Source organism: Solanum verrucosum, unplaced genomic scaffold (genome assembly GCF_900185275.1).
Source record: "Solanum verrucosum unplaced genomic scaffold, falcon-dt-bn FXZP01000049.1, whole genome shotgun sequence".
NCBI classification, from domain to species: Eukaryota; Viridiplantae; Streptophyta; class Magnoliopsida; order Solanales; family Solanaceae; genus Solanum; species Solanum verrucosum.
In genome coordinates, this window is record NW_026020221.1 from 6,202,549 (window position 1) to 6,230,090 (window position 27,542).

At 29.8% G+C, this 27,542-nt stretch overlaps 3 protein-coding genes across 3 annotated transcripts; 2 read left to right on the forward strand and 1 right to left on the reverse strand.

Annotated features, from left to right (window-relative positions):
- The first annotated feature begins 5,008 nt into the window (after nucleotides 1-5,008).
- Nucleotides 5,009-5,992, forward strand: LOC125831048 (2-hydroxyisoflavanone dehydratase-like). The gene has a single exon (XM_049510238.1). The coding sequence runs from the start codon at nucleotides 5,009-5,011 to the stop codon at nucleotides 5,990-5,992; it is 984 nt and encodes a 327-aa protein (XP_049366195.1).
- Nucleotides 5,993-8,778: 2,786 nt separating this feature from the next.
- On the reverse strand, nucleotides 8,779-9,790 carry LOC125831050 (2-hydroxyisoflavanone dehydratase-like). Its single transcript, XM_049510240.1, has one exon. The coding sequence runs from the start codon at nucleotides 9,760-9,762 to the stop codon at nucleotides 8,794-8,796; it is 969 nt and encodes a 322-aa protein (XP_049366197.1). The 5' UTR covers nucleotides 9,763-9,790; the 3' UTR covers nucleotides 8,779-8,793.
- A 14,536-nt stretch (nucleotides 9,791-24,326) lies between these two features.
- On the forward strand, nucleotides 24,327-27,530 carry LOC125831428 (QWRF motif-containing protein 7). The gene is made up of 5 exons (XM_049510631.1): nucleotides 24,327-24,965; nucleotides 25,907-26,143; nucleotides 26,279-26,368; nucleotides 26,848-26,955; nucleotides 27,453-27,530. Exons 1-5 carry the CDS (start codon nucleotides 24,327-24,329, stop codon nucleotides 27,528-27,530), a joined length of 1,152 nt encoding a protein of 383 aa, XP_049366588.1.
- The last annotated feature ends 12 nt before the right edge of the window (nucleotides 27,531-27,542 follow it).

A 27,542-nucleotide genomic window follows, 5' to 3' on the forward strand; every position in this document is an offset into this window, starting at 1 on the left:
TGTTTTTCTAAAAACTTCTTTATAAAAGAGACTGTTCATGAAAGGGTTAAGTATTTAAGCTTGCCTAATTCTTTCTTTATTTCTTTTGTTTCTTTATAAAGGTTTTCTAGTTGATTATATATTGTTTCTAGTGGACTGTTATCAGTTATTTTATTTGCTACTATGGTTTGTACCTTAGAAATTATATCTAGTTGTTGGTTTTTTAGAAAGTCGAAATTTTGTTCTATTTTTTCTAATGTTTTGTTTTGTTTATGCTGCAGGTTTTCTATGGTCTCTATTATCTTTAGAAATCTATCGTCTTTGGACTGACTATGTTCTGCTAAATTTATTATTAAATCTGTAAATAGTATTTAAGTGTTGATTCTCACTATGTAAGATATGGTCTCCTTCTGCGAAATTACACTTAAGTAGTGATCCAAGTTTTAGTCTTAGATATTTCTTTTCATAAACTATTTCTAAATCTAAGTATTCTAACTTCTTAACACTTCCTATTATGCTAAATATAAGGTTCTGTTTTTCCAATCTTGTGTTTCTATTCTAATTTTCTTTTATGTAGTGATTAACTCTAGCTCCTATAGTAGGTATTTGTAAATTTATCTGTTTTATTTTCTGGTGTATAGACTATATTTGTGAAGATGTCAATAAATCTGAATATAACCTTAATTGTTCTAAGTATAACTATCTTTGTTCTATCAGAAAATCGTATATATCTATATAGTTCTGTCTTATTCTCAATAGATACCAATGATATTCCTGGTTAATTATAATCTGTTTTTCGTATGACCTAAATCTTTTCTTATATATTCTAGATGGCATATATATTATTACTTGTATTTAGGGTGAGTGCTATTATCCTAAAGGTAGTATTAATTTACTAATACAGTTTCTTTGGACTCCTATGCGTCTATTTGCGTGTTGGATATTACTCTCTATGTTATGTAGTTCCCACTTTAATGCACTTAATAGCTTTGGATTGACTAAGGTTGATCGATTTGATGAATATAGACCCCCGTGAATACAAAATTTGTCTGTTAAGTCTGTTGTTTCTAATATTTCTAGATATAGGGTTAAAACCTCTTTTATTTTCTGCCACTCGGATTTAGTCTGTAATTCTCTATATAAGTACCAATAATTTAACCTTAATTGGTTGGCAAAAGGGTGTTTTTTCATATAGTATAAAATACTAAAACATGTATAATTTAGAGAATACATGTTATATATGAGGGAATATTAAACACTACTACAAACTTTTCTATTATTTTATTTGCTTTTATTAATTTTTTTAAAGTTCTATCTTTATAATTGAGTTTATTTAAATCCAGAATGAGGTATAACACTACATGACTTATTTTAAGTTTGAAATACCCTTTATTATATTAGTCGAGCACCCATTTTGAGTTCGATGATTATGTAGAGATTGAAATTTTGTGAGACTCTTCGAGTTGAGACTCTACAAAGTGTGTTTAATTCCAATAAAGATTCTTGAAGGCCTTTTAACCCTAAACCTTAATTCATGCCTATAAACCCTAGTTCATGCGTATATAAAGGGTACTGTATTTTCTTGAAAAGACATCTCAAATATTTTGTAAATTCATGGAATATTCAGAGATCAAATCTAAATAATTTTAGTTCGAGAAATAAGTCATTAACGGCCTTCGAATCATGAATAAATCTTATGAGAGTAGAATTAAAAGAGGAACAAATTTGTACCTACGAAACATATATGCTTATGCTAACCATATACTATAGTTAGACTATTTTTTCCACATAAATTTGTATTAAATAGAAGTGGGCATAATAAGTGGCGCTTAATTAGGATGCTTGCTCTATGGCATGTAAAATCGCTTTTAAAAAATTGTGTTCTCATGACTATTATATAATTTATAATTAAATTAGAAGGTTCTCAATTCTCATATATGTGAAAGTGAGAAACATATTCTCAACGTTTTAGTTATTATTTCTTATTTATTTAAAAATAAAAATTACATATATTACATCTTTAAATTATATCCAAAAAAATTATTCATACACTTTAGCTTTAGATGCATCCATTACCCCTTATTTTTGTTCATAGTTGAGTTAGTACCCCTAATCTATGACAATGATAATTAACATGTAACTAATTTTTATTTAAGCTAAGCGTCTGAAAAATAAAAGAACACATAAAAAAATATTAATTGTAGATGTATCAGTATGACTATACCATATTTTTCTTTTCTCCAAATACTTTTTCATTATCATCCATATAAGCACAAGCACACATTTGACAAAACAAGGTCACACCATAAGCTCTTATGAAATATTTTATTGACTATGTATAAATAATAGAAAGAAACAAAGCGACATAATTTGACAAGCTGGTTAAGCGTTATATATAGGGAAAATTGTATATAATAACAAACTATTAATTCAAATTAAATGCTATAAAATATAGTTTGATCTAATTGTACCTCATAGCAAACTGTTGCTATTTGACCTCTCTCCTGGTGAATCTTGCTCGCCATTCTCGTTCTCTCCCTCGCCTTCTCGCTTTTTATACAAACGCAAATGTATAAAATGCGTTTGTGTTTGTATAAAGTGAGAGAAATTGTAAATATACATATATTTTCGTTCCCCTCTCCCAGATCTCGCTCGCCACTCTCCCAGATCTCGTCCGCTCACTCGCCTCTCTCACTTTATACAAACACAAATGTATACATTGTGTTTGTGTTTGTATAAAGCGAGAAAAAATTGTATATATACATATATTAGAAAATTGTATATATACATATATTTTCGTTCCCCTCTCCCCCCTCTCCCAGATCTCGCTCATCACACTCCCAGATCTCGCTCTCTCACTCGCCTTTCTCACTTTATACAAACACAAATGTATACATTGTGTTTGTGTTTGTATAAAGTGAGAGAAAATTGTATATACAAATACAAATGCATATATTTTCGTCCTATAAACTTGTGATTATACAAATACGATCTTCCCCTGCCCAGTTTTCTTTTGTCTTTCTCTCTTTATCGCTTTATACAAACACAAATTATACAATTGATCTTTTGTATATGTAACCAAAACAGATTATACAATTGTTTTCTTTTGTATATGTAAAGCGAAATTATACAATTGCTTTCTTTTGTATATGTATAGCGAAATATACATATTTATATTTGTTATGAAGCGCAATTATGCAAACTATAGCTATAACATACAAATATGATTTTTGTGTTTGCTATATGTGAAAGTTGCTCTTATATATATGTTACTTTTTAAGATTGACTATTCGAATCTCAACTTCAACGTATATTTTTGATAAATATTTGAGAGAGGCTTTATTATTAAAAAAAAAATCAAAATTGTTATCTATTAAATATTGTAACTATTAAATTTAAATGATCATAAATCAATCTCTCGTGGCACACACTTATTTGTAGATATACGTACTCACATATATAGGCCTGTAATTTTATAAAATATACATATTAAAATGATGATATATTTATATATATTATCAATTGAATTTAAAAAGTCACGAATTTTATCCATTTTATTGAAAATATTTATTTACTTTTACTTTCCACTATTAACGTATGATTTTTTTTTTTAAAAAGTACTCATAATATAAATATTGTATAGAGTATGAATATGAAAATATTTTACCTAAACTCAACGCGGTAAAAACTAAAAACCTAAAGTAAAGCGCGAGGACCTATGTGCCTTACAAGGTATTTGTGCCTTACTACTTTAGAATTTTGCTTAACAAATTGATTTATGATTGATTCAAATTGAATGGGTTCAATAATTAATTGATAACAATTTTGATTTTTTTTGTTATTATCTTATCGGTTCTTAATAGTTTGAGGTTTTTTCTTAATGGGTTAGCATGTCTACAAACTGATAACCAATAAGTCAAATCGATAAATTTCAAAATCGAACGGAACCGAACGATACGTCTAAATAGCGACTTGACACCACACTTACATTTTTATTTACATATAAATAGTACAAATAGAAAAGAAAAGAAAAAACGTGAAAACACAACAATAAAACAGTTGAATAAATAATGGAGGAGGAATATTATTTTAAACGTTTTTTAATTGTAAGGCTCACACCGACATGCACCTTACAAGGCACATGTCAGTTCGCGCCTGGTAAGGCGCATGTCAAGCTGCGTCTTCCTATATAAGTTTTAAAATAATCGTGGATTATATGAATCCTTTGAATTTTCGCCCAATTTAAGTTAATAAGTTGTATAGAGTAGTTAATTTCCATAATTTTTCTATTAAATAATCGCCCAATTTCTTAAGTTGTATAGAGTAGTTAATTTCATAAATTTTCTATTAAATAATCGCCCAATTTCTTAAGTTTTATAGAGTAGTTAATTTCCATAAATTTTCTATTAAATAATCGCCCAATTTCTTAAGTTGTATAGGGTAGTTAATTTCTATAAATTTTCTATTAAATAAAAAGACATTGATAGGCACTAAATACCCTATTTTAGCATTAAGTCCTCTAGTGCCTATCTTAGTTGGTCGATTTCGAAGGACTATCCTAATTTACGTAGTATTATCTTCTAGATGTTTTTATCTATAGTGCGTTTATTTTTTTAAAAAAATTATATTCTTTATAATTTTTTAAAATATTTTAAAATGTTAATTATTATCATTTATAGAAATTTTTATAGAGTAATTTAAATATACGTGTATTTTATTTTAAAACACTTAAATATCTAATGTTCGAAATCACAGTTAAAATAAAATTGTTTGACTTTTGAAATTTGAAATATGTCACATAGATGCATGATCTTATATCTTGAAACTGATTTGAAAAATCAATAATTAATGTTAAAGACAAATAATGAAAAAGTAGGTTTTTCTACTATAGTAAATAAGTAAAAATAAACGGAGGCGAAGAGTGACCTTTTTTCTCTCTATATAAACTACACTATGTTCCATCCATCTCCAACCCAAAATACAATATTTCCACACTATTTTTCTACCATTTGCATACTCTGTTTCAACTATGGCCTCTTCCGACGACAACAAGAACAACAACAACAATGATGTTGTCACCGATTTCTTTTCATTCTATCGACTCTATAAAGACAGTCGAGTAGAACGTTTCTACGAACTTGCTGGTGTACACAAAGTTCCACCATCGCTGGAAGATCCAACGACTGGTGTATCATCAAAAGACGTAACCATCTCTGCTCACGTCTCCGCTAGACTCTACCTTCCAAAAAACACCGCACCCAATCAAAAATTGCCCGTCCTAGTGTATTACCACGGTGGAGGGCTTGTAATCGGATCTGCATTTTTCAAAACAGAGCATTGTTACCTCAACCATCTGGTTTCCGAATCAAATTGCATAGCGATTTCTGTAGATTACCGTCTTGCCCCTGAGCATGACATCCCGACAATCTACCAGGATTGTTGGGATGCTCTTCAGTGGGTCGCTTCACACTCTATCTCTGATACAATTAACAAAGATCTGTGGATTGAAAACCACAGTGATTTCAACAGTGTGTTTGTAGGGGGTGATAGTGCCGGAGGCAATATAGTATATAATATGATCATGGGAGCGGGGAGGGAAAAATTGATCGGAGATGTGAAACTTTTGGGTGCAATACTTGCATTTCCTTATTTGATAATACCATCGATTGAAAACTTCGATAAAGGTTTGGCTTACAAGCTTTGGAATAACATTTGCCCGCTCTCTGAGGGGGGAAATGATAATCCAATGGTTAATCCAATCTCGACAAAGATCCCTGGCTTATCGATGCTAGGGTGCTCGAGACTTTTTGTGTGTACGGGAGAGAAAGACGAACTTGTCTCACCAGAAGTTGGGACAAAATTCGTCGAAGCTGTGAAGAAAAGCGGATGGAAAGGGGAAATTGAGTTAATTGAAGTTGAAGGTGAAGGTCATGCCTTTCAGTGTGAGAATCCTCAAGCTGAGAAATCTAAAGATTTGATCAAACATATGGCTTCTTTTATCCAACGCAAGTGATCTATGTCTTATTATTTGCCCCCGTGACGAGTTTCCGCCTGAAACAACTTTTTTACCTTTCCGAGATAAAAATAAGGTCTGCATATATTCTATATTTCTCAGACTACTATGTTGTTATTGTTATAGTATACTATTAATATTAAATTTTCTTATCTTAAATTAACGATATGTAATATCTACAATAAACGATATGTTTGCTATTGTTTAAAATATACTATATAGAAGAAGAGAGCAAATCAACTTTATTTTGAGTTTTCAATATTGAGCTTATAATTAAGTTGAGTTCCTTTCTTTTAAAAAGATGAACATCCTAATAAAGTATTCAATGTCAAATTATTTTAATAATTTCTCAATTTACGCCATAATCATTCAAGTAAAATGTCCATTCAAACAACTAAACCATAACCAAGGTACGTAATTTCTAATCTAAACAAAGTAGAGCAAACAACGTTGCAAAAACTTGCAAGTTCATATCATAGATGTATGAATTAATATCATTTAATAGCAAAGTTGCTGTATGTAAATTGCATTCCAGCAAAGGTCCATGCCCTTGGAAATATTTTCTGTCACTGCAGGGAGCTTATATACCTATTGACAAAGGTGTATTCACGATTTGAAGTTTTATGGTTTCGAAATAATATTAATGAACCCGCTGATCATTTGAGTTAGTGTACATATCCGTGTGACTTATAAACGATTTTAATTTTTTAATTTAATTTATTTTTTCACTATACCAAAAGAAGAAGAAGTTGTGTATATTGTATTATATATATTTTTTTGTTATAATAGTTCATTGAATTGTCACTAATATAGACATAAAAATAGACGAGAACAATTTGAATCCTAATTGGTGTAATTTGTCAAGTTTTACGTTGAAACTTGAAATAATCGTTTGTCAATAGAGTAATAAGTGTTTTTTTTTTTAATTAGAAATTTTAAATTCGAGCTCAAAATATAAAATTATTTTAATTTGTAAAGGAGTGATTACATCCAATTGTGATACTTATTTATGCGAAATAAAATTTAATCAAATTCAAATATAAATAACCAGAAAAAAGCTTGTGTAATCAAACAAACTAATTAATAAGTATTAGACATGACCTTTTTTTTTCTTAGGGTAACCATATAATATAGTCAGATATTTTTTCCACATAAATTGTATTAAATGGAAGTAGGCATAACAAGTGGAGCTTAATTAGGAATTAGGATGCTTAAACTATGGTATGTAAAATCACTTTTAAAAAATTGTGTTCTTATAACTTTTATATAATTAAATTAGAAGGTTCTCATACATGTGAAAGTAAGAAGCATATTATCAACATTTTAAGTATTATTTCTTATTTAAAATTGAAAAATTACATATATACATCTTAAAGTTATTCATGATACACTTTAACTTTAGATGCATCTATTACCCCTTATTTTTGTTTATAAGAGTTAGTAACCCTAATTCATGATAATGATAAATAAAGTGTAACAAATTTTTCAAGTCTGAAAAATAAAAAAATACATAAAATAATATTAATTATACACATATCACCATTTTATTGAATATTATAAATTAGTTACACTGTATACTCTGTTTTTTTTTTTCTGAATATTTTTTCATTATCAGCATATCTCAAACACATACGGAACGAAACAAGGTCACCCCATACACTGTCGACTTTAGTATTATGCAAAAATGATAGAAAGAAACAAAGTGACATAATTTGACACGCTAGTTAATTAAACATCTTTGTAATTTGATAAACCAACAAAATTGCCTTTGTTGACTAGACTATATTGTAGAAGTTTTATTAAAGATATAACTATGAAAATAACATTATCTTGCATTATTTGTTATGATATTATTTTCTTCGTTCAACAATAGTTGTCCACTATATTATTTTAATATGTATTTGACAGTATTATTTATTGTCATTTGAAGAATTGTGTCACAGTGGTCCCGCACGAAGAATATTAATTGATGTTTAAATCGAGTTTGTAAAAGAATTGAGTAGTTATTGATTTAATTATGAACTATTATTATAATATATAAAAGGTGAATATGACTCGTTCATTTATCACATGGACGGTTTGCTACTATATGAATCAAATACATATATCTATAAAATGGTTACGTATACGTTTGTTATTAACTGACAAATTAATTTAGTCTTCGCAACGTTGTTTGCTCTACTTTGTTTAAATTAGAAATTGCCTTGATAACGGTTTAATTGTTTGAATGAACATTTTACTTGGATAATTGTGACGTAATTGAGAAATTATTAAGATAACTTAACATGAATACTTTATTAGGATATCCTTCTTTTAAACGAAGAAACTCAACATATAGGCTCAAAATAAAAAATTCTAAATAACCAATTTGATTAATCCAAAATCAAACTTAAGAAAAATGATTCAATCTAAACATAAATAGAATAATTAAAAATAAATTTTAATTATTGAACTCCAAAAATCAATAATTCAAATCCAAATATATCCAAAACATGTCGAAACATACTGGTCACACAAATCAAACATGGAGCAGATAAAGTTGATTTGCTCTATATGTAACAATATCAAACACTTTACAGCTTCTAACAATTCATCTACACCACAGAACACTACCAATAAAATATTCACACTATTAAATATGTTTATTGCAGATATTACGTATCGTTAATTTAAGATAACAAGATTTAATACTATTAATATACAACAACAATAACAATATTGTAGTACGTGAGAGATAGAGAGGTTGTTTCCGGAGGAAACTCATCATGAGTGCAAATAATATAATTTCTAAAAACACATGTTTAATCGCGTTGGATGAAAGAAACTATAAGTTTGATCAAATCTTTAGATTTCTCAGCATGAGGATTCTCACACTGAAAGCAATGGCCTTCACCTTCAAATAAAATGGACTCAATTTCCCCTTTCCATCCACTTTTCTTCACAGCTTCGGCGAATTTTGTCGCAACTTCTCCTGGGACAAGTTCGTCTTTCTCTCCCGTACACACAAAAAGTCTCGAGCATCCTAGCGTCGATAAGCTAGGACACTTTTTCGAGACTGGATTAACCATTGGACTATCATTTCCCCGTTCAGATAGCGGACAAATGGTATTCCAAAGCTTATAAGACAAACCTTTGTCAAAGTTTTCAATTGATGGTATCATCAAATAAGGAAATGCAAGTATTGCACCCAAAAGTTTCACATCTCCGATCAATTTTTCTCTCCCCGCTCTCATGATCATATTATAAACTATATTACCTCCAGCACTGTCACCCCCTACAAACACGCGGTTAAAATCACCATGGTTTTCAATCCACGGGTCTTTGTTAATTGTATCAGAAACAGAGTGTGACGCGACCCACTGAAGAGCATCCCAACAATCCTGATAGATTGTCGGGATGTCATGCTCAGGGGCAAGACGGTAATTTACAGAAATTGCTATGCAATTTGATTCGGAAACCAGATAGTTGAGGTAACAATGCTCTGTTTTGAAAAATGCGGATCCTAATACAAGTCCTCCGCCGTGGTAATACACTAAGACGGGGAGTTTTTGATTGGGTGCGGTGTTTTTTGGAAGGTAGAGTCTAGCAGAGACGTGAGTAGAGATGCTCACGTCTTTTGATAATACACCAGTCGCTGGATCTTCCAGCGATGGTGGAACTTCATGTATACCAGTAAGTTCGTAGAAACGTTCTACTCGACCGTCTTTGTAGAGTCGATAGTATGGGAAGAAATCATTGACAACGTCATTGTTGTTGTCGGAAGCTGCCATAGTTGAAAACAGAGTGTGCAAATGTTAGAAAAACAGAGTATGGAAATGTTGTTTTTTGGGTTGGAGATGGATGGAACAAAGTCTAGTTTATTTATAGAGAAAAAAAAAAAATGCTACTAACTTTTCTGTCCGTTTACTTTTTCTTGTCTACTGCATTAAAAGTATGTATATTTTTTTCCAACGTTTTACCTTTAATAATAATTATTTATCTTTTAAAATCATTTTCAAGATTTAAAATTATACATGAATTAGTACGAGTGTAGTGATAAAATATTCATATTAATTTCTTCATTCATTCAATAATAGTTGTTCACTATACTATTTTTAAGATGTCCAACAATACTTGTTCATTTCATGAAATCAATGGATAATTTTACATTTAGTTCCTAATTTAACTTTATCATTAATTATAATCACTTATCTATTATATTTTTCAAAAAATATTGTATTTATTATATTTAAAGGGTGATATAGTAAATTTACAATTCTATTTATAGTTTCTTAATGAAAGAGTACTATTTATCTCAATTTATGTGATAAATTTCTAATTTCTAGAGTCAAACAATTTTTTTTGACAGTGATTTCGAGCATGAAGTTTTTAAGTGTTTTAAAAGTAAAATTTACACAATTTAAAAATTATATTACAATAATTTACCATTCAAGATATTTAAAATTATAAATAAAAAATTTATTTATATCTCAAAATTCGAAAAGTATCACTTAAATTACGATCGATGGAGTCCCGTCCAACTAATTTCTTCTTGTTTGTTGAGATATGAATGAACTTTCCGTTTTGGGATAATGGGGTTCCGGGTCCGCCTTTGCTTGAATTATTGGTATTTGGTGTGCAGTCAAAATCACTATTTTGCCTATATGTGGCTGTCCATCTTATTCATTTATTACTGTATACTCAATGAGTCGAGATGGTTTTATTAAATAAATTTTAATAGTTAGTGTGATGAGTAATCAACTCTATTTTTTAATATATTGTTTATTTTACCAAATCAATTTAATAAAAAGGCTTTTATTTTTAAATTTCTTACGACTATCAATATATTAGAATATGATACAATATAATTATTGAGATTTTTCATTTTTTTATTAAATAAATTTCAATAGTTGTGTGATTTTTGAGTAATCAACTGTATTTTTTAATATATTGTTTAGTTTACCAAATCAATTTAATAAAAATGCTTTTTCTTTATTTCTTACGACTATTAATATATTAGAATATGATATAATATAATTATTGAGATTTTTCGTTGTTAAGTAACAATAAATTTAATGATACGATCTAACTAAAATAAATATTGTATTTAAACTAACAACACAATACAATATAATCAGAGGCGTATGTAGAGGGGGTGCCGTGGGTTCACGTGAACCCATGCTCCCCTTTCTAAATCATATATAGTAGTGTTATTTTTTTAAAAATATGTGAACCCATGTTCAAAGTATCATATAATAATACGATGATGATTAGGTGCACCTCTCTAACTGAGGATAGAAATTTAAATCTTATATCTATCTTGTCTTCTTGAGTAACACCACTCCAAGTGGTTATCGGTGACACGTTTGACGTTTCAACTAATTTATTTTTGTATTTTTTCCTTTAATCTTTCAAAATTTTCAACTGTCTTACATTGAAAATTCCTAGAAAATTAAGCACTGTAAATTTTTTATGTAATTAAATCAATTGTGTATATTAAAATTTAAAACTAATAGTATTATATATTTTGAATCTTTAGTTTTTAAAATTTAATGGTTCATATTTAGAACCTAAAAGTCAAATGATCAAATTTATATTTAAGATACATTTCTTCGTAATCGTGCACCCATCTAGCCGAAATCTTGGATACGCCTCTGAATATAATAAGTAATAGCCATCCAACCAACATGGGTTGTGGCGCAGCTGCGCATTAGTGGAACTGTTCCACCCTTAACTAGAGGTCTTGATTCAAGTCCTGGGTATGAAGAAAATCATGTTGGAAGCGTCATTCCCCAATGGACCATACAGTGCACGATCCGAATTTAGTCGGAGCTCCAATATAGATTTCGAACACCGAGTGAAAAATAAAAAGAAAGTAGTCATCCAATCAAGCTTGTTAAGTACCCTAAGAAAGGTATCAAATCGACGTTCTAGCAGATTTTTCTTTATTACTAAACATTATTTGCAATTATAAAAGTCATGAAGTTCCAATTTCACATGTTATATTAAATAATAATGCTAAAATAGGGTATCTAGTGCCTATCAATGTTTTTTTATTTAATAGAAAATTTATGGTAATTAACTACTTCGTACAACCTAAGAAATTGGGCGAAAATTCAAAGGATTTATATAATCCAGGATTATTTAAAACTTGGGATATCTTGATCTGTTTAGTAATCTCATAAAATTGAAAAAACATAATAATTATTCTTTTAGAAAGTAATACTATAATTTAGAGAATATATGTTTTTTTTTTTTTTTAATTATAGAAAGAAATATTAAACACTACTCCAAACTTTTCTATTTTTTTTTATTTTTTTTTTAAAGTTCTATCTTAATAATATAGTTCATTTAAATCCCGAATGAGATATAACGCGACATGGCTTATCTTAAGCTTGAAATACTTTGTATTATATTAGTCAAGCACCCATTTTGAGTTCGCTCAGACGAATGTTCCCGCTGATTGAATTTTTCCTTTCCAATGGCTTATTGTAACGCCTCTCAACTCCTAAGTAAAGATCCGAATCATCATTCGTATTTATATAAGTCCGAACCCGATGATTTCTAAGTTTTAAATGTATGTAAAGTCCCTTACTAAGTATACTAAGTGTATCAAATGTATTTTAGGGTCGTAAGGTACCTCAAAAATGAAAAAAGTTCAAAGCATTTTTATTGGCTAAGTTTTCACATGAGTTCATATAAGGGTCGAATTCAAACTAACATATATATTAGAATATGAAGATTTTAAGTGACCGATAACCTATCAAAATAAAGATCTCGGAGTCTACTTTCCAAAGCCGCCAACTTTGCGTTAATTCGAGTTTTGAGTAAAAAATTATGACTTATTTAGTAGAGACACTCTAACCTGGAAAATGCTCCGTGATATGGAGATAAAACGGACTTCACTGTCCACTCGAATTAAATTTCGTCCTCCAGCTCTAAGTATTTATTTTTTAAGGGTATTTTTGGCCTAAAAACACTTGGGGAGTTGTTTAAATGACCCAAAACATGTAGGAAATCAATTTTTTTCATAATTAAATCCTCTCATTCACTCCTAAAATTCTACGCTCAAGAACTTCAAGAAACATCAAGACTAGGGTTCATCTTTCAAGATTCTCCATCAAACTTCCCTACTACGGTACGTAAGGCTTCAATGAGAGTATCCCTTCACTCTCATGATGCCTAAAGTATTTTGATTTTCAAGAACTCTTTAAGATTGTTACAAGCAAAACTAGGACTTTTTTTTTATGAACTTATGATATTCTTCATTAATTCATGTTTTCATTGCTTCGCTTTGATTTTAAAAACTTTATTCTATTGATTTAGCATGATTTTCATGGTTTCTTAAAATATTTATGACCTTTAAGCATGAAGTCCTGTATGATATGAATTTCAACCTAAATTCAGGTTACTTTAGATATGACTTTTGATCTTAGTCTCATATATGATTCAAGCTGATAAATAGTTTTCATATCTATGAGCATTATATGAATATATGTTATTTTGGGAGGACTATTTAGACCGAGAGAATGCGGATTTTAGAAAACCCAAGTCCTATAACTACGTGTCGCCGTAGGATTATGTTTTACCGTCTTGTCGGTTGACCATTTACCCTGAAGCTCAGAATAGTGGATCCACATAGATATGATATGGTCCTATACTCTGGCAAGGTATAGGGCAGCCCTCCCAACTGGTTAGTTGTTGGACTCATGAGCTCACATGGTGAATATCGATTATAAGAAACTCCCTAGTTTATGCATTTTATTGCGATATGCTCTTAACTCTACTTAATTCACTTTAAGTATGTTTATTTACAACTATGATTATGCAGGGATATTGAAATAGACTCATCTCTATATATGTTTCTGAAGAAAGACTGTGAATGGTTTTTAGACATGAAGTACTCCAACTATTTTCTCTTTAGTTCTTTCAATATGCATATGATTTTGGCAACTTTATTTTACTATTCTCGTTACAAAATTTTAAGATTATGCTAGTGTCCTTACATACTCAGTACATTCCATGTACTGAGAAATACCTTTCTCTGCTTTGCATTCTTTTATGATGTAGATTTCAGCCTCCGTACTCAGACTTGTGGTTAGTGAGGTTGAAACAGTTCCAGCCAATAGTTGGTGAGTACTCCTCATTCGAGGACTTCCTAGATCAGTTGTAAGTCATAATTTAGTACTTTAGTGGTTATTTGGTTTGAGGTAACTGGGGCCCATGTCCCGATAAACTTGTTTCCTTCGATTTAAATGTTAGAGGTTTATTTCAAACATTAGTTGTTCAGTCATCATGACTTTGTTGATTTCCTTATTAAGACTGTTAAGCATATGTTTCAACTTCCGCATTAGTTTCATATGATATGTTTTGATATGTTATGTCAAGGATTAGCTTGGGACCACTCGTGATTCCGAGTACCGTGCCTCGACTGGTGTGTAGATCCAGATTGTGACACTTATATACATAGTATAACTTTGCTTGTATGCACATAAGTTGTACATATCCGTGTGACTTATAAACAATTTTAAATTTTTATTTAATTTATTTTTTCACTATACCAAAAGAAGAAGAAGTTGCGTATAGTTTTTTCACATAGTTCATTGAATTGTCACTAATATTGTCACGACCCGAGTCTACACCCTGGACGTGGCCGGCACTTAAGAACCATTGTTGGTCCCCAAGCGAACCCTCATCCTGGTTGACTACAAGCGGAAAACTAACTTAAGCATGCAAAAGCTTAAAACTGAATAAAATTCAATAAACTCAACTTTTCAAAACTTTAACTTTAACTTAGAATAAAAATAATATATTCAACTCGCCATAAAATATACACTTAAGTCTTTAAAACATTTAATAAAATAGATGAATAATACAGACTTCTCAACTATATTGACTATCTGTGAAGCCTCTAACTGTTAAAGATGGAAGTCGGGACAAGACCCACAACATCCTGACTAAACTGAAAAGTAAATGAAATCCTCCGGAAACAAGGAGGCTCACCATAGCTAACTCAAACTCCTGGATGTATCAACGAATCTCTTGTTGATGATCTTGAATACATGTGTCTGCATCATGAGAAGATGCAGGCCAAATGGCTTAGTATGTGGAATGTACGAGCATGTAAGGGGAATTCTAAAACATAAACATAAGCTTGAAACTTGATGAAAAGGAAACATACTTACCTCTTTTCAAACTTACTCGACTTAAGGAATACTCAAGGATATTCAAAACTACTCAAACTTACTTAACTCAGAAGTACTCAAGGATAAGATACTTGACTTCAAAGATACTCAACTCAACTCAAAGATATGATACTCGACTTGAAATACTCAACTCATGAATAATTAATTGAACTCATTTCATTATAAAGCAGTTTAAAACAAGTGTAATATAAAGAAAAAGAAAACTGTTTAAAACATGATGTCAACTCATAATCATAAATTCATAAAAGCCATACCATGCTCCCTCTCAAAGTCTACTTGTGCAATGCATGAATGAAGTCCCATACCCCCATTCATACTAAGCAAATTCCCTTGAGGAACCATGTAATTACTGTTGTGGGAGTTTCTCTAACCGACAACCATCACTTAAGAACTATAGTGATGATACATCGTTATTAGCCCCACGCTGCTCGGGCCATCCTATACATTGCCGTGGTATAAGACCTGAACTACTAAGTGGATCCACTAGTCTATGCGAAAAAGATTCATCTAAAAAGTATGACCCTTTTCTACCCATGATAGCTACATGGTTTATGGGGGCTGTGGGTTCTCTGAACGCTCCCCCATATCGATGCTCAATACTACTCCCAAAATATGATACTAACTGTTTATGTTTTAAAAACATTCTTCTTTCTGTGATTTGAGATAGTGCTAAAAAACTTAGCTCAAAGACTATCTTGGAAATCTCAGTTTCCTCTCTTGCTTCATTTAGAAAACGATTACTCTTTTCTGAAAACTTGCCCGAAGGCTCTTTGAAAATCTCAGTTTCCATTCTTATTTAAATGTGAAAAACATTTTAAATCTCTTTGGGAAATACTTAGTCCCCATATGTTTCTTTGAAGAAAAGAACTTCAACTTAACTCTTTACTGAACTCAAAACTTAAGTCTTAAAATAAAGTTAAAACATTTGTGAAAGACTTTATGAAAACTTTAAGAACTTATCTTAACTTGACTCTTGACTTCTCTTGACTTTGATATTAACTGCTAATGACTTGACTCTTAACTGACCTTGACTTGACTCTTAACTCTTAACTGATCCTTGAATTAAATTATGGATTCAAGGATTAAGATTTGTGATTGGAAAGATCTCATTATGTTTAGGAATGACTTTGAATAGCTAAACCTGAGAAAAGTTATGAAATCACCGTCTTGGAACAAGTCCGCGATGCGGAGACGTTTCTGAATTAATGCTCGTGAAATTAATTTTTGAGACAGAGTAGTCCGCGACCTAACTGCGACGCGGACCTGCGCGCCTGAACCTGCTCGACTTTTCCTTCTTCGTTTTCTAGCCCCAAATCGCCTAAACTCGATTATAGAACTCAAATTCTTTTTAGATCCCGATACCCATCATATGTATTCAAGAACCTAACTCAATACAACCCTAAAACTCAACGTAAAGATCTCAAAAACTCCTCAATTCATCCCAATTCAAGAACAACATTCAAATTCAAGAATACATGTCAAGAACATCAACTTTCAAACTCTTTTAGGACGAATTTCGCTGAACTAAACATGTTTGGTGCGTGGGTGAATGAACCCAACGCTATGAGAGACCATGTACCTCTTAGGGATCAAACCCATGGTGAAAATCCGCTACAACACGCAAGAATCTCAACAAACGCTTGATCCTCTCCTCTTTTCTCCTATTTTCTCTTATGAAACTCTCAACTAAAACCCTAGGCGTATTTTAGGATTATAAAACTGAACCTAATAGGATTAGACCCTTAAAACCTTACCAAAAACGAATTAAATCTGATTTGGTAAGGAAAAGACCAAAATACCCCTTACTATTTTCGGCTAACTTTCCTTAACTGGACAACCTAACTTCAAAAGGTCATATCTCACTCATACGAACTCGAAACTGAGCAAACTCGGTGGCATTGGAAAGATAATTCAAAGGTCTTTTGTACGGTATCTTGTAGCACATCTAACTCATCCTGTGCTAGGAGTTTTGATCATTTCAAGTTGACCCAAAACTCATAACTTAAGCATAACTTGCAAAATTTCAGATTTTGCTATTTCCAATTTGATTCTTTTTGGAACTCAAGGTGCTACGTTTAGTGACCTTAACACTCAAGAAATTGTAAATTCCTTGCAAAAAATCTCACTCACTACAAATAAGGGTTTGAGTCTTAGTTCAAAAATTTTCTGGGGTGTTACAAATATTGACATAAAAATAGACGAGAACAATTTGAATCCTAATTGATGTAATTTGTCAAGTTATACATTGAAACTTGAAATAATCATTTGTTAGTAGAGTAGTAAGTGTTCTTTTCTAATTAGAAGTTTCAGATTCGAGTTTTAAATATAAAATTGTTTTAATTTGTAAGAGAGTGACATCCAATTGTAAGACTTTTTAATGCGAAATATAATTTAATCAAATCTAATATAAATAACGAACAAAAAAAGCTTGTGTAATCAAACAAACAAATTAAGGGCACATTTGGTCATGTGATATGAAATCATGGGATGAAATTGAAGTTTTGTTTGGATTGGACATGCGAATTGAACTTTTTATGTTGTGTGTTAACTCATGAACATAAAATCCCCATAAGTTGTAAAACTATTAAAACTGTCTCAATTTCTTATACAATATTACTGAATAAGCATAAGTTTATAAAATTGAATAATACACCCTCACAAAGATATTCTTAAAAAATACAATATTTATTGATCAAGCTTTAATTCACTAAAAAAATAACTAAACATAAGTTGTATGGTGTACTAGTCTTTAATATAATTGTCCCACACAATACGGATAATCTTCTCACGTTGAACTTGCATTTCTCGCTCACATGACTGAGAAGACGAACCAATATTGTTACTTAGAGCCATTTGTTGGTCAATTTGGTTGGTAAATATATTTGAAATAATAATGAATTTGGTGAATATAAATGGTAAAGTAGAAATTGATTTGAAGTAATAATAAATTATATGTTAGTGAGAATAATCATTATATGAGATATAAATAGTTTTAGAAGTAACGATATGAATTATAAATTTTATTTATGTATGAAATAAATGGTTAGTAGATATATATGTGAGGTTGTATTAACAAAATATAAACTTGTGGGTCACTTCTTGTATTTGAAAAATCACAAATTGTGATTTGAAATTTTCAAATCATGATTTTTAGAAAATTTGAGATTTCATCTCATGATATGAAATTATGAGATTAAATTAGCATGAAATTGCATATCCAAACGCTGATTTCATCTATGATTTCATATCGCAATTTCGTATCGTATGTCCAAATGCCTACTAAGTATTAGACACAGTCCTTTTTTTTGCTTAGGGTAACCATATACTATAGTTAGACTTTATTTTCCACACAAATTGAATTAAATAGAAGTGGACATACCAAGTGACGCTTAATTAGGATTCTTGCACTATGGCATGCAAAATCACTTTTGAAAAATTGTGTTCTTATGACTTCTATATAATCAAAAACTTAGGAAGTTATCATATACTGTATGTGAAAGTGAGAAACATATTCTCAACGTTTTAGGTATTATTTCTTATTTAAAAATAAAAAATTACATATATTACATCTTAAAGTTACATCCCAAAAAAATATTCACACACTTTAACTTTAGATGCATCTATTATCCCTTATTTTTGTTCATAGTTGAGTTAGTACCCCTAATTCATGGTAATGATAAATAAAGTGTAACTAATTTTTATTAAAGCGTTTGAAAAGTAAAAGAAAAATACATAAAATGATATTAATTGTACATGTGTCACTATTTTATTGAATATTATAAATTAATTATATTGTTTACTATATTTTTCTTTTCTCTAAATACTGTATATATATTGCTTTTTAAGGCTGGTGATTCAAACCTGAGCTTCAACATATATTTTTGATAAATATTTGAGAGAGCCTCTATTATTTGATTTTTTTTAGTTAAGTAGACTTGAACTCTAAATCTGTTCTAGTTAAGAGTTAAGACCCAACAAAACAAATTTATTAGGCCTTTATATTGTCTTATAAAATGATAATGAAAATTAGAAAGAGAATGACTGCAAATGTAATTTTTTAACATCTTTTGAACTACAAAGCAAAATTGTATAAATAAATTATTATTTTTATTAAATAAAATAAGAAGCTATTAGCTGTGGATTGTTTTTATCACCAACTTTTCCGAGTGTTAAAAGTGTTTAAACCTATTTTAAAAATTTAGAAAAAGTTCAAAAATATTCTCCTAATCTTCACCAACTCAAGCAATTATTATCTTTTTGTGCAAATTGTCTAATGTCTATGCGCACCAGTTGTAAAATCTGTCCGCTTCTAATTATTAATTAAAAGACATCATAATGTATAAAAAATTAAATAGACACTCAAATTTGACTTTAATTGATAAGTAAATAATAATTATTTAAAAATAAAATAAAATGAAATCTCTTGATATCTTATAATTTAACTAGAAGAAAATGACTTTTTCAAATATCTTATTTGTAAAAATGAAGTTCTCTTATGTGTAATAATAAACATCTCTTCCAAAAAGTATATTCCCTCCCTCCCATTATATGTGACACTTTTCAAATTTCGAGATTCAAACAAGTCTATCTTTGATCATAAGTTTTTCATAGATCTTTTAAACATTTTATATTATCAATTATTGAGACTTATAGTATTTTTTACGTAGTTTACAAATATATAAATTTCATTTAAAAAAATTGAAGATTTCATGTGCAAATTTCAGGTCAAACTTAAACTGTTTGACTCTCAAAAAACGAAAAGTGCCACATTATTGAGACAAAGGGTATAATTTGTATTAAAAAGTTTGTATACGATTAGAAAATTATTTCTTCTTCAACTTTAAATATGAATATTTAAACGCCTTAACTCTACTTGTGCGAGGAATTCCTCAAAATGGTTTGTCATTGTCCTAAAGAACAATGATTTATTTCAGCTGGGAATTCTTCGTCTCTTTTTATTTTATAAAGACTAAGAAAAAGGGGAAGGCTGTGGGAAGAAATGATAAAAAGATATTAGAATAAATTTGGAAAAGATGATGAAGACAAGAGTTCATTTTGGTTAAGGTACTAGGAAATAATCTTTTCTTCCTTTAGCTATTAAGATATTTCATTCGTTAAGTTTAAAAAGTCCAACAAAACTCTTACGAGCCACAAAACTTGAAGTTGTACCTTTCTAGAATTGCCAACAATATGGATGGACTTTTTTCAAAAAAGAAAATTTAGACTGTTTATTAATTATTGAGTAAATTTTAGGAATAACAAAGATAAAAATGATATTAGCGTTCTATAGCTATAGTTTTGTTATTTGCGCTCTATAGCCAAATTATATTGCTATGAAGCATTTGATTTGTATAAATCATGGCGATTTGTATAAATCGGGCACTAATTCATTCGTGTCTATGAAAATTGCATTTGTATATGTATATGTTCTCTGTGTTAGGCAAGAGTGGCGAGTGAGAGAGGGCAGGGAGTGGAGAGAGGTGAATTGTGTATGTATATCGGTTAAATAGTTGTATATATGTAACTACTATGTATATGTATCAATGATTGTATTTGTATATCTGTATAAAATTTTAATTCGTATACAATTGAATCGAGTTAAAACATTTGTATTTGTATATCAAATCTCTCGCTTTATACAAACACAAATTATACATTATATTTGTATAATTTGTGTTTGTATTAAGCGAGAGAGAAAGACAAAAGAGAACTGAGCATGAGAAGATTTGTATTTGTATAATTGTAAGTGTATAGGACATAGATATATGTATTTGTATTTGTATATACAACCTCTCTCGCTTTATACAAACACAAACACAAAAATTGTAACTGTAACATTTATTTTGAATTAATAGTTTGCTATAATGCAAATTTTTTCTTAATTATTTGATGCCCTATTTTTTGTCCCAAGTCATAACCATAGACAGTTCTAGATTGTACAAGTGTTTTGATTGATAATATAAATATGAACAAAAAATATTTTTTAGTCTTATTTGTCCCATTACCTCTTCATTAATTCAAAGTGCATGTGTTTATCAATTTTGCAAGTTTTTTCAATTTGTGATAGCCACGTGCTGCTTTTATTGGTGAATGTATCTTCCCTTGCATTCAAATATTTAATAGTAAGCGTTCCGCATATTTTATTTATTTATTTAGAATTTGTGAAATAAAAATTGAATATCAAGTTATGTTTGATAGAAAAAATGATAGCATTTTATTTTAAATTTATGATAATGAAATTGAGAAACAAATTTGAAACACTTTTTTTAATTTGATATCCAACTCTAAGTTGGATTTAGATACTTATAACCAAACATCAAATTTGACATAAAATATATATATATTTTAAAAAATGAATAATTATCATAGTCAAATAACTTCTATTTTTCCAAATAGAGGCATCTAAGTTATACAAGTAAACAACAATCCTAATATTGGCCCGCACCGAACCAACCCATTTATATATGGAAGAGGTAGAGATAGACAAAAGAAGAATTGATGAGAGCTAATAATTAGATATGACATGAGATAACTTTAACTTACTACGAACATATCCTTAGATAGAAGATTATGGATGGTGCGTTGTTGAAAATCTTACGAAAAATATCTTCATCGCGATACTTGTATGAAATTTACTAAAGCTTGAGGCGTGTCAAATACTGTCCTTAAGGATATTTTACCTTATATAGGTGTATCCCGCAAGATTCAACAAGCTTTTCTAATATAAAACTAGGAACCAAAAACTAACAAAGATTCAATAGAAAAAAAACCAGCACAATAAAATAGGGAAAATAATATAAGTTTAGCTCTATGATCTTTTCACTTCTACCTTCTCAAAATTACATAAACTCCAAAGTCTCAAATGAAACTAAAGTGTACGTAAGAGTGAATGTCATAAAATACATTAAAGACAATAATTGAAGTCAATTTATTTTGGTCAAAAATAGACGTTGCAACAGCCATATGTTTTATCAACTGTAATAGTGAATATATTTATGACATAATCAAAAATATATAAATACTCATTTAATAGAGTAAATATAGATATATAATAGTATCAATTTTTCTTTTGATATATTAGAATATTTTTTCAACACGAACTTGGATAAAGGGTTAGTTAGGTAGTTGAGAGTTGTCTCGTTTTTCATCTTCTTTACTTTTCCATCGTATTAGTAGTCATAATATATTATTACTAATATATGAGAAGTTTCTTGTTATTTCATTTCTGTTACTATTTAGTTTTTCTTGCACTTTGACTATCATATTATTTTGTTGCACTAATTGTCCCTTTGTTTTGTCATGCTTTCTCTAGCATTGTGTTTTGACTTCTTCTCTCTCGTATTTGTTTTATTTTTTCCAAACTACTCTTACTTGAATCGTGGGTCTATCAGAAACAACCTCTCTATCTCTCAAGATAGGGATAGGTGTGCATATACACTATCCTCTTCAGATTCTACTTGTAGAATCTGGCTTGCTCAATCTTTTGTGTGATGCCCTTAAACTCCATATTGTTCAATTGAGTCAATTTTGGGCTTGAGCTTTAGTCATGTATTCTTCATTGTATTAAACCCCTTTCCCTCAAACTCCATAAGTCTGGCTTGCTCAATCTTTTGTGTGATGCCTTTAAACTCCATATTGTTCAATTGAGTTAATTTTGGGCTTGAGCTTTAGTCATGTATTCTTCATTGGATTAAACCCCTTGCTGCCCTTTCCATACCTTCTCCATTGATAAAATTATGCATGATTTGTGTTGCTTTGCCCTATTCTTCACCAAACTTATACCAACTTAAGTTGCTTCTTCTTGATGTAGTTTTTGAGTTCTTTTTGCTAATACCTCTTGTTTACTTCCATGACATTTCAAATCATCCAAGTCATTTCAAAATAATAGTAAATATATGAATCTAATTTACATACATGACCAATAAGATATAAAACTATATTAGTTCACATTTAATAAGATGTGAATTAAGAATCTAAAATTGATGAGTTTAGTAATAAAGTTATGAATCATAATAAATAAGATGTGAATTTAGAATTTAAAATTATTGAGTTTAGTAACGAAGTCATGAATCATAATAAAAGAAATTTAAAAAATAATAATATAAACTTGCACAATGAGTGAATATATTGAACTATCAAGGGGATTAAAACGTTTCGATGAAGGTATTGATCAGTTCAACACTTATCAATACACTTCGTCACACCTCTGGGGGAGCTCGTCTTTTGATGTTCTTAGCACTAAATTTATTGTATGATTATATAATTATGGGCCCATATCTAACATGTGCTAGATGATTTAGTGAACTTTATAAATGTATATATATTTGTGGTGCAAATAATAAAATATACTGAACAATTGTTCAAATGTTACATCCGCCCAGCTGCCTTTAAATGTTATAATAGTAAATGTTATCTTATTTTCAAAATTACAAACTCGCTCTACAAAGGAATATTTGTAGATATTGTTGTGTAACCTAATATTGTAAAGATTAATAATTAGTATGTTAATTGTTAGAAGTTAAACTCTGCATGAGTTTAACACTAGAGACGAACATATAGAGAAAAGTAAACATACAAAATTTTATCGTATTCGAGCCATAAAAATGGGGAACATCCTAATAAGGGAAAGCTCTCCCTTTAATGAGCTAGAGCTCAGTCTTCTATATTATTAAACTGGGTTCACAAGTTAATATATATATATTTATTTAATTTTTTAGTAAAAATATAGAGTATATAGAAAAGCTACTGGATTTGTCTGAACCCACGAACCTCCACCTAGCTCCGCCTCTGTGTGATGTGAATTCATAATGAGTTAAAACTCTATGTGGCGCGAATTCAAAATAATCCAGACTAGTAATTCTCGATACAAACTTGAACCATTGACCTCCAAAAAAAGTCATCCTCATAATTGGGTTGACCAACTTTCGTGTTAGCCTCGAACTATAATTTGGTATTAACAAATATATATTATATAAATTAACGTGCTCTCAACTACTATCCATTGTAGCCAAATATCCTCTTAATTAATTATAGTATATAGTTTCTCCACACCTCATTTCTTAATTTCTCGACTCGTTGTTTCATACACTAAAATCTTTCTCCAAAAATACAAACAAACTCCTAAAACATAAATTCCATCAATTTTATCGATGGAGAAGGAGAAAAATCGCCATCACAACAATATTATTCCTCGATCACCAGTCAATACTCCGCGTTTACTAAGAAGCAAAAGTGGAATGTCACTCCCAGAAATTCACAAAATCGACTATGTTCCACCAAAACATGTCAATCGATCAAAATCGACCACAAAAATGCGATCTAATAGTAGAGGAGAAGAAAATGTTAGCCCATTGAGGATGATCAAGAACAACAAAAAATTTCAAGAAATTGAAGATCATCATAATCATAGTACTTTTGCTAAATTCTTACAAAAACGCGATAATGGATCAAAATCATCAACAACAACAACAGCAACAACAACATGTGTTAGTACAAATAATAATTCGCGATCTGCATGGGCATTGTCACCGGGACGTCCTTTACCTATAGTCCCTAAGTCACCTAGCTCGAGAAAGTTGAAAATGGACACGTCTAAGGACGTTAGTGATAGTGATGGTGGTCGTGGTGGTGTTACTAGCGTTTTAAAGTATTTTAAACAGAAAAAAATTTCGCCCATACTAGAAGAAGATTTTCATCAGTATCGTCTTATGAATAATAGATTAGTACAATGGAGATTTGTCAATGCTCGTGTTGAGGCTTCTATGGCTGCAATCAAGAGGGTTGCACAGGTAAAAAAATTTATGAATTAATTAATTCTTCCATAGGTAGAGTAATTAATTTTAAGTATGATAATTTATTATTTTAATTTATTGTACTAAAGTTACAAAATTAAATAATAACGAAAAAAACAACATATATATACAACTATACATATATGTTGTATCCTTTTTTTTTTATTTAAAAAAGGCCTAAAATGTTAAATATAGTCCTAGAAAACACAAATAAGTGCCATGTACATTAAATTGCTAGGTAAGTGTAGCCACATTGATCATCAACTCACTTTATATAATATTCACGCGATATCACGTACAAATTAAAACTTGATGTCTTTCACCAAACGTGATATATACCATATACTTACATAAATCCTACTAGTTTAGGAGCTAATTACTTAGATATACTCTAGTTTACAATATTACGCATTTTACCAGATTTTGGTCCCCAGATACGTCTAGATGCATGTATGTCGAATACATAAGGTCAAAATTAGGTGTAATTTGTTGTTGATACATTGTATCCAAGTGGATTTGCATGTATCTGGGATACATAACAAATCCTGCTCGCTTGACTCGTTTCTCTCCCATCTCACTCGCCACTATCCCATGTATCTGGTATCCCAGATATATGCGAATCACACCAGATACATACAGATACATGTATCTAGTGTCATTCGTATGTATCTGGTATACATACGAATCTTGCTCGCTTCCCTCCCCAATCTCTCTCGCCTCTCTCCCTATTTTCTTGTATATGATAGCAATAATACATGTATCTAAGTGTATTTTCTTCAATATATGGTAGGAAACTTTTAATTAGTACGTAAGATATGTAATATTATGAAAGTATACGTAATGATAGTATATATAATAGTGAAATATATTTAATTATGTAGTTTTTCCTTCTTTATAAGTGCATATTCTCATTTATTTTTTCTTGGTGATGAGAACAGAAGAAGGTGTTCAATGTATGGTTAAGAATTTCAATTATGAGAAATTTCACAGCTGAGAAGAAAATTGAAGTCCAAAAAATGAAACATGATATAAAAATAAATAAGATAATGAACTCTCAGAATTGTTTACTTAGAGAGTGGCAAAGATTAGAGTTGAAAAATTCTGAAGCTGTTGGAAGGGTAGCAAGAAAATTATCAGCAATTTCTCTTTGTCTTCCACTTGTTGATGGAGCTGAGGTATCTGTCGTATTTTTCTTTTACACGTTTTTAAAAAAATTAAAATTAGAAAAGTGTTTTTTTTTTTTTTTATCCTTTTTATTTGAAATAACTATTTTTAGAAATTAAGACAAATAATTTATATTATTTGGACAGGCAAAAGTTATGTCGATTTACGATGCTATGATCACAGCAGAGGAAGTTATGGACGGTATACAGGATTTTATTATGAATATGGAATGGCAGGTAATTAAAATAAAATAAAATTATTCATCGCAAAAACATATAAGTGTGTATATATATATATATATATATATATATTTACTATAATCGTTCGCGAGTTTTATATCTTAATAATTATTTATTATTTCATTTACCTACTTAAACTATCATTCCTTTGTAATTGTATTAAAACATGCTTCAATGCTGCGTTGGCCTATCATGCCTGTATTGTTGATTGAAAACAAATATTTGGAAAGCTCATTCGATGTGTGTTTTATAATATAAAGAAAACAATATACAATTGAAATATGAAACTCGTTAAAAAATGATAATTTAGATATATTTCGACAATTAACTCTTAAAAAGATGTTCATATGAAATTGGCTCATCGTTAAGGTATTTTCAATGAGCCAATTTCTGTCGGAATTATTTGTTTTTTTAATAGTGATTAGAATAATGAAGAAAATTAATAATATTTTTTTGTTTTTAAATTGGTTTTCCAGGTTGAGCAGTCATGTTATTTGCTCACACAACTTATAGTAATTTTAAAGCAGGAGGAAGAGTTCTTGGAGGAGCTAGAGAGTCATTTAAAAACAGTTGATTCTTTAGAAGTAAGATTTTTTTTCTTAAATTATAATAATAATTATTATTATTTTTAACTTCTTTGATGCCCATAAATTAAACCTGCACACTCTTGTTTGTCATGAAAATTAATTTTCGTCCTACCAAATACATCTTATAATAAGTATACATTTTTCTTAAGAAGAGGAGCACGTAAAGTATCTCAGTTGCGTTCATGCAGAACTCAAAGAAAAATCACATATCAAATAGATATTTTTATTAAGAGAGGTTAAGATTTTCGTGAAGTATAAAATATGGAATCAAGATTTTCATTTTAACAATATATGATCAATGAGCATTATTAACATTATGCCTTGAGATCGAACCTTTAATTTGTGCTTTTTAGTACAAGATTTTGAGTCTTACATATTTACAATTTCACCATCAAGGCATCTTAAAATCGAATCATATTCCATAAATATATATGATAGATATCCAATGTGATATACATGTTATTCCAAAACCAATAATCTCTTTGTATGTGCAGGTAGAAGAGGAAACCTTGAGAGTACATTGTATCCAATTGGCTAAGGAGAGGATGACAAGATGGGAAGGAGGAGCTTAATTAATCCTAAAG

Excerpts from the sequence above, each read along its gene's own strand:
- LOC125831050 (XM_049510240.1), bottom strand. The coding sequence starts at position 9,762 with ATGGCAGCTTCCGACAACAACAATGACGTTGTCAATGATTTCTTCCCA.
- LOC125831048 (XM_049510238.1), top strand. The coding sequence starts at position 5,009 with ATGGCCTCTTCCGACGACAACAAGAACAACAACAACAATGATGTTGTC.
- LOC125831428 (XM_049510631.1), top strand. The coding sequence starts at position 24,327 with ATGGAGAAGGAGAAAAATCGCCATCACAACAATATTATTCCTCGATCA. Across the intron at positions 26,144-26,278 it reads CACTTGTTGATGGAGCTGAG|GCAAAAGTTATGTCGATTTA; the intron begins GTATCTGTCGTA and ends TTATTTGGACAG. Across the intron at positions 26,956-27,452 it reads AAACAGTTGATTCTTTAGAA|GTAGAAGAGGAAACCTTGAG; the intron begins GTAAGATTTTTT and ends TTGTATGTGCAG.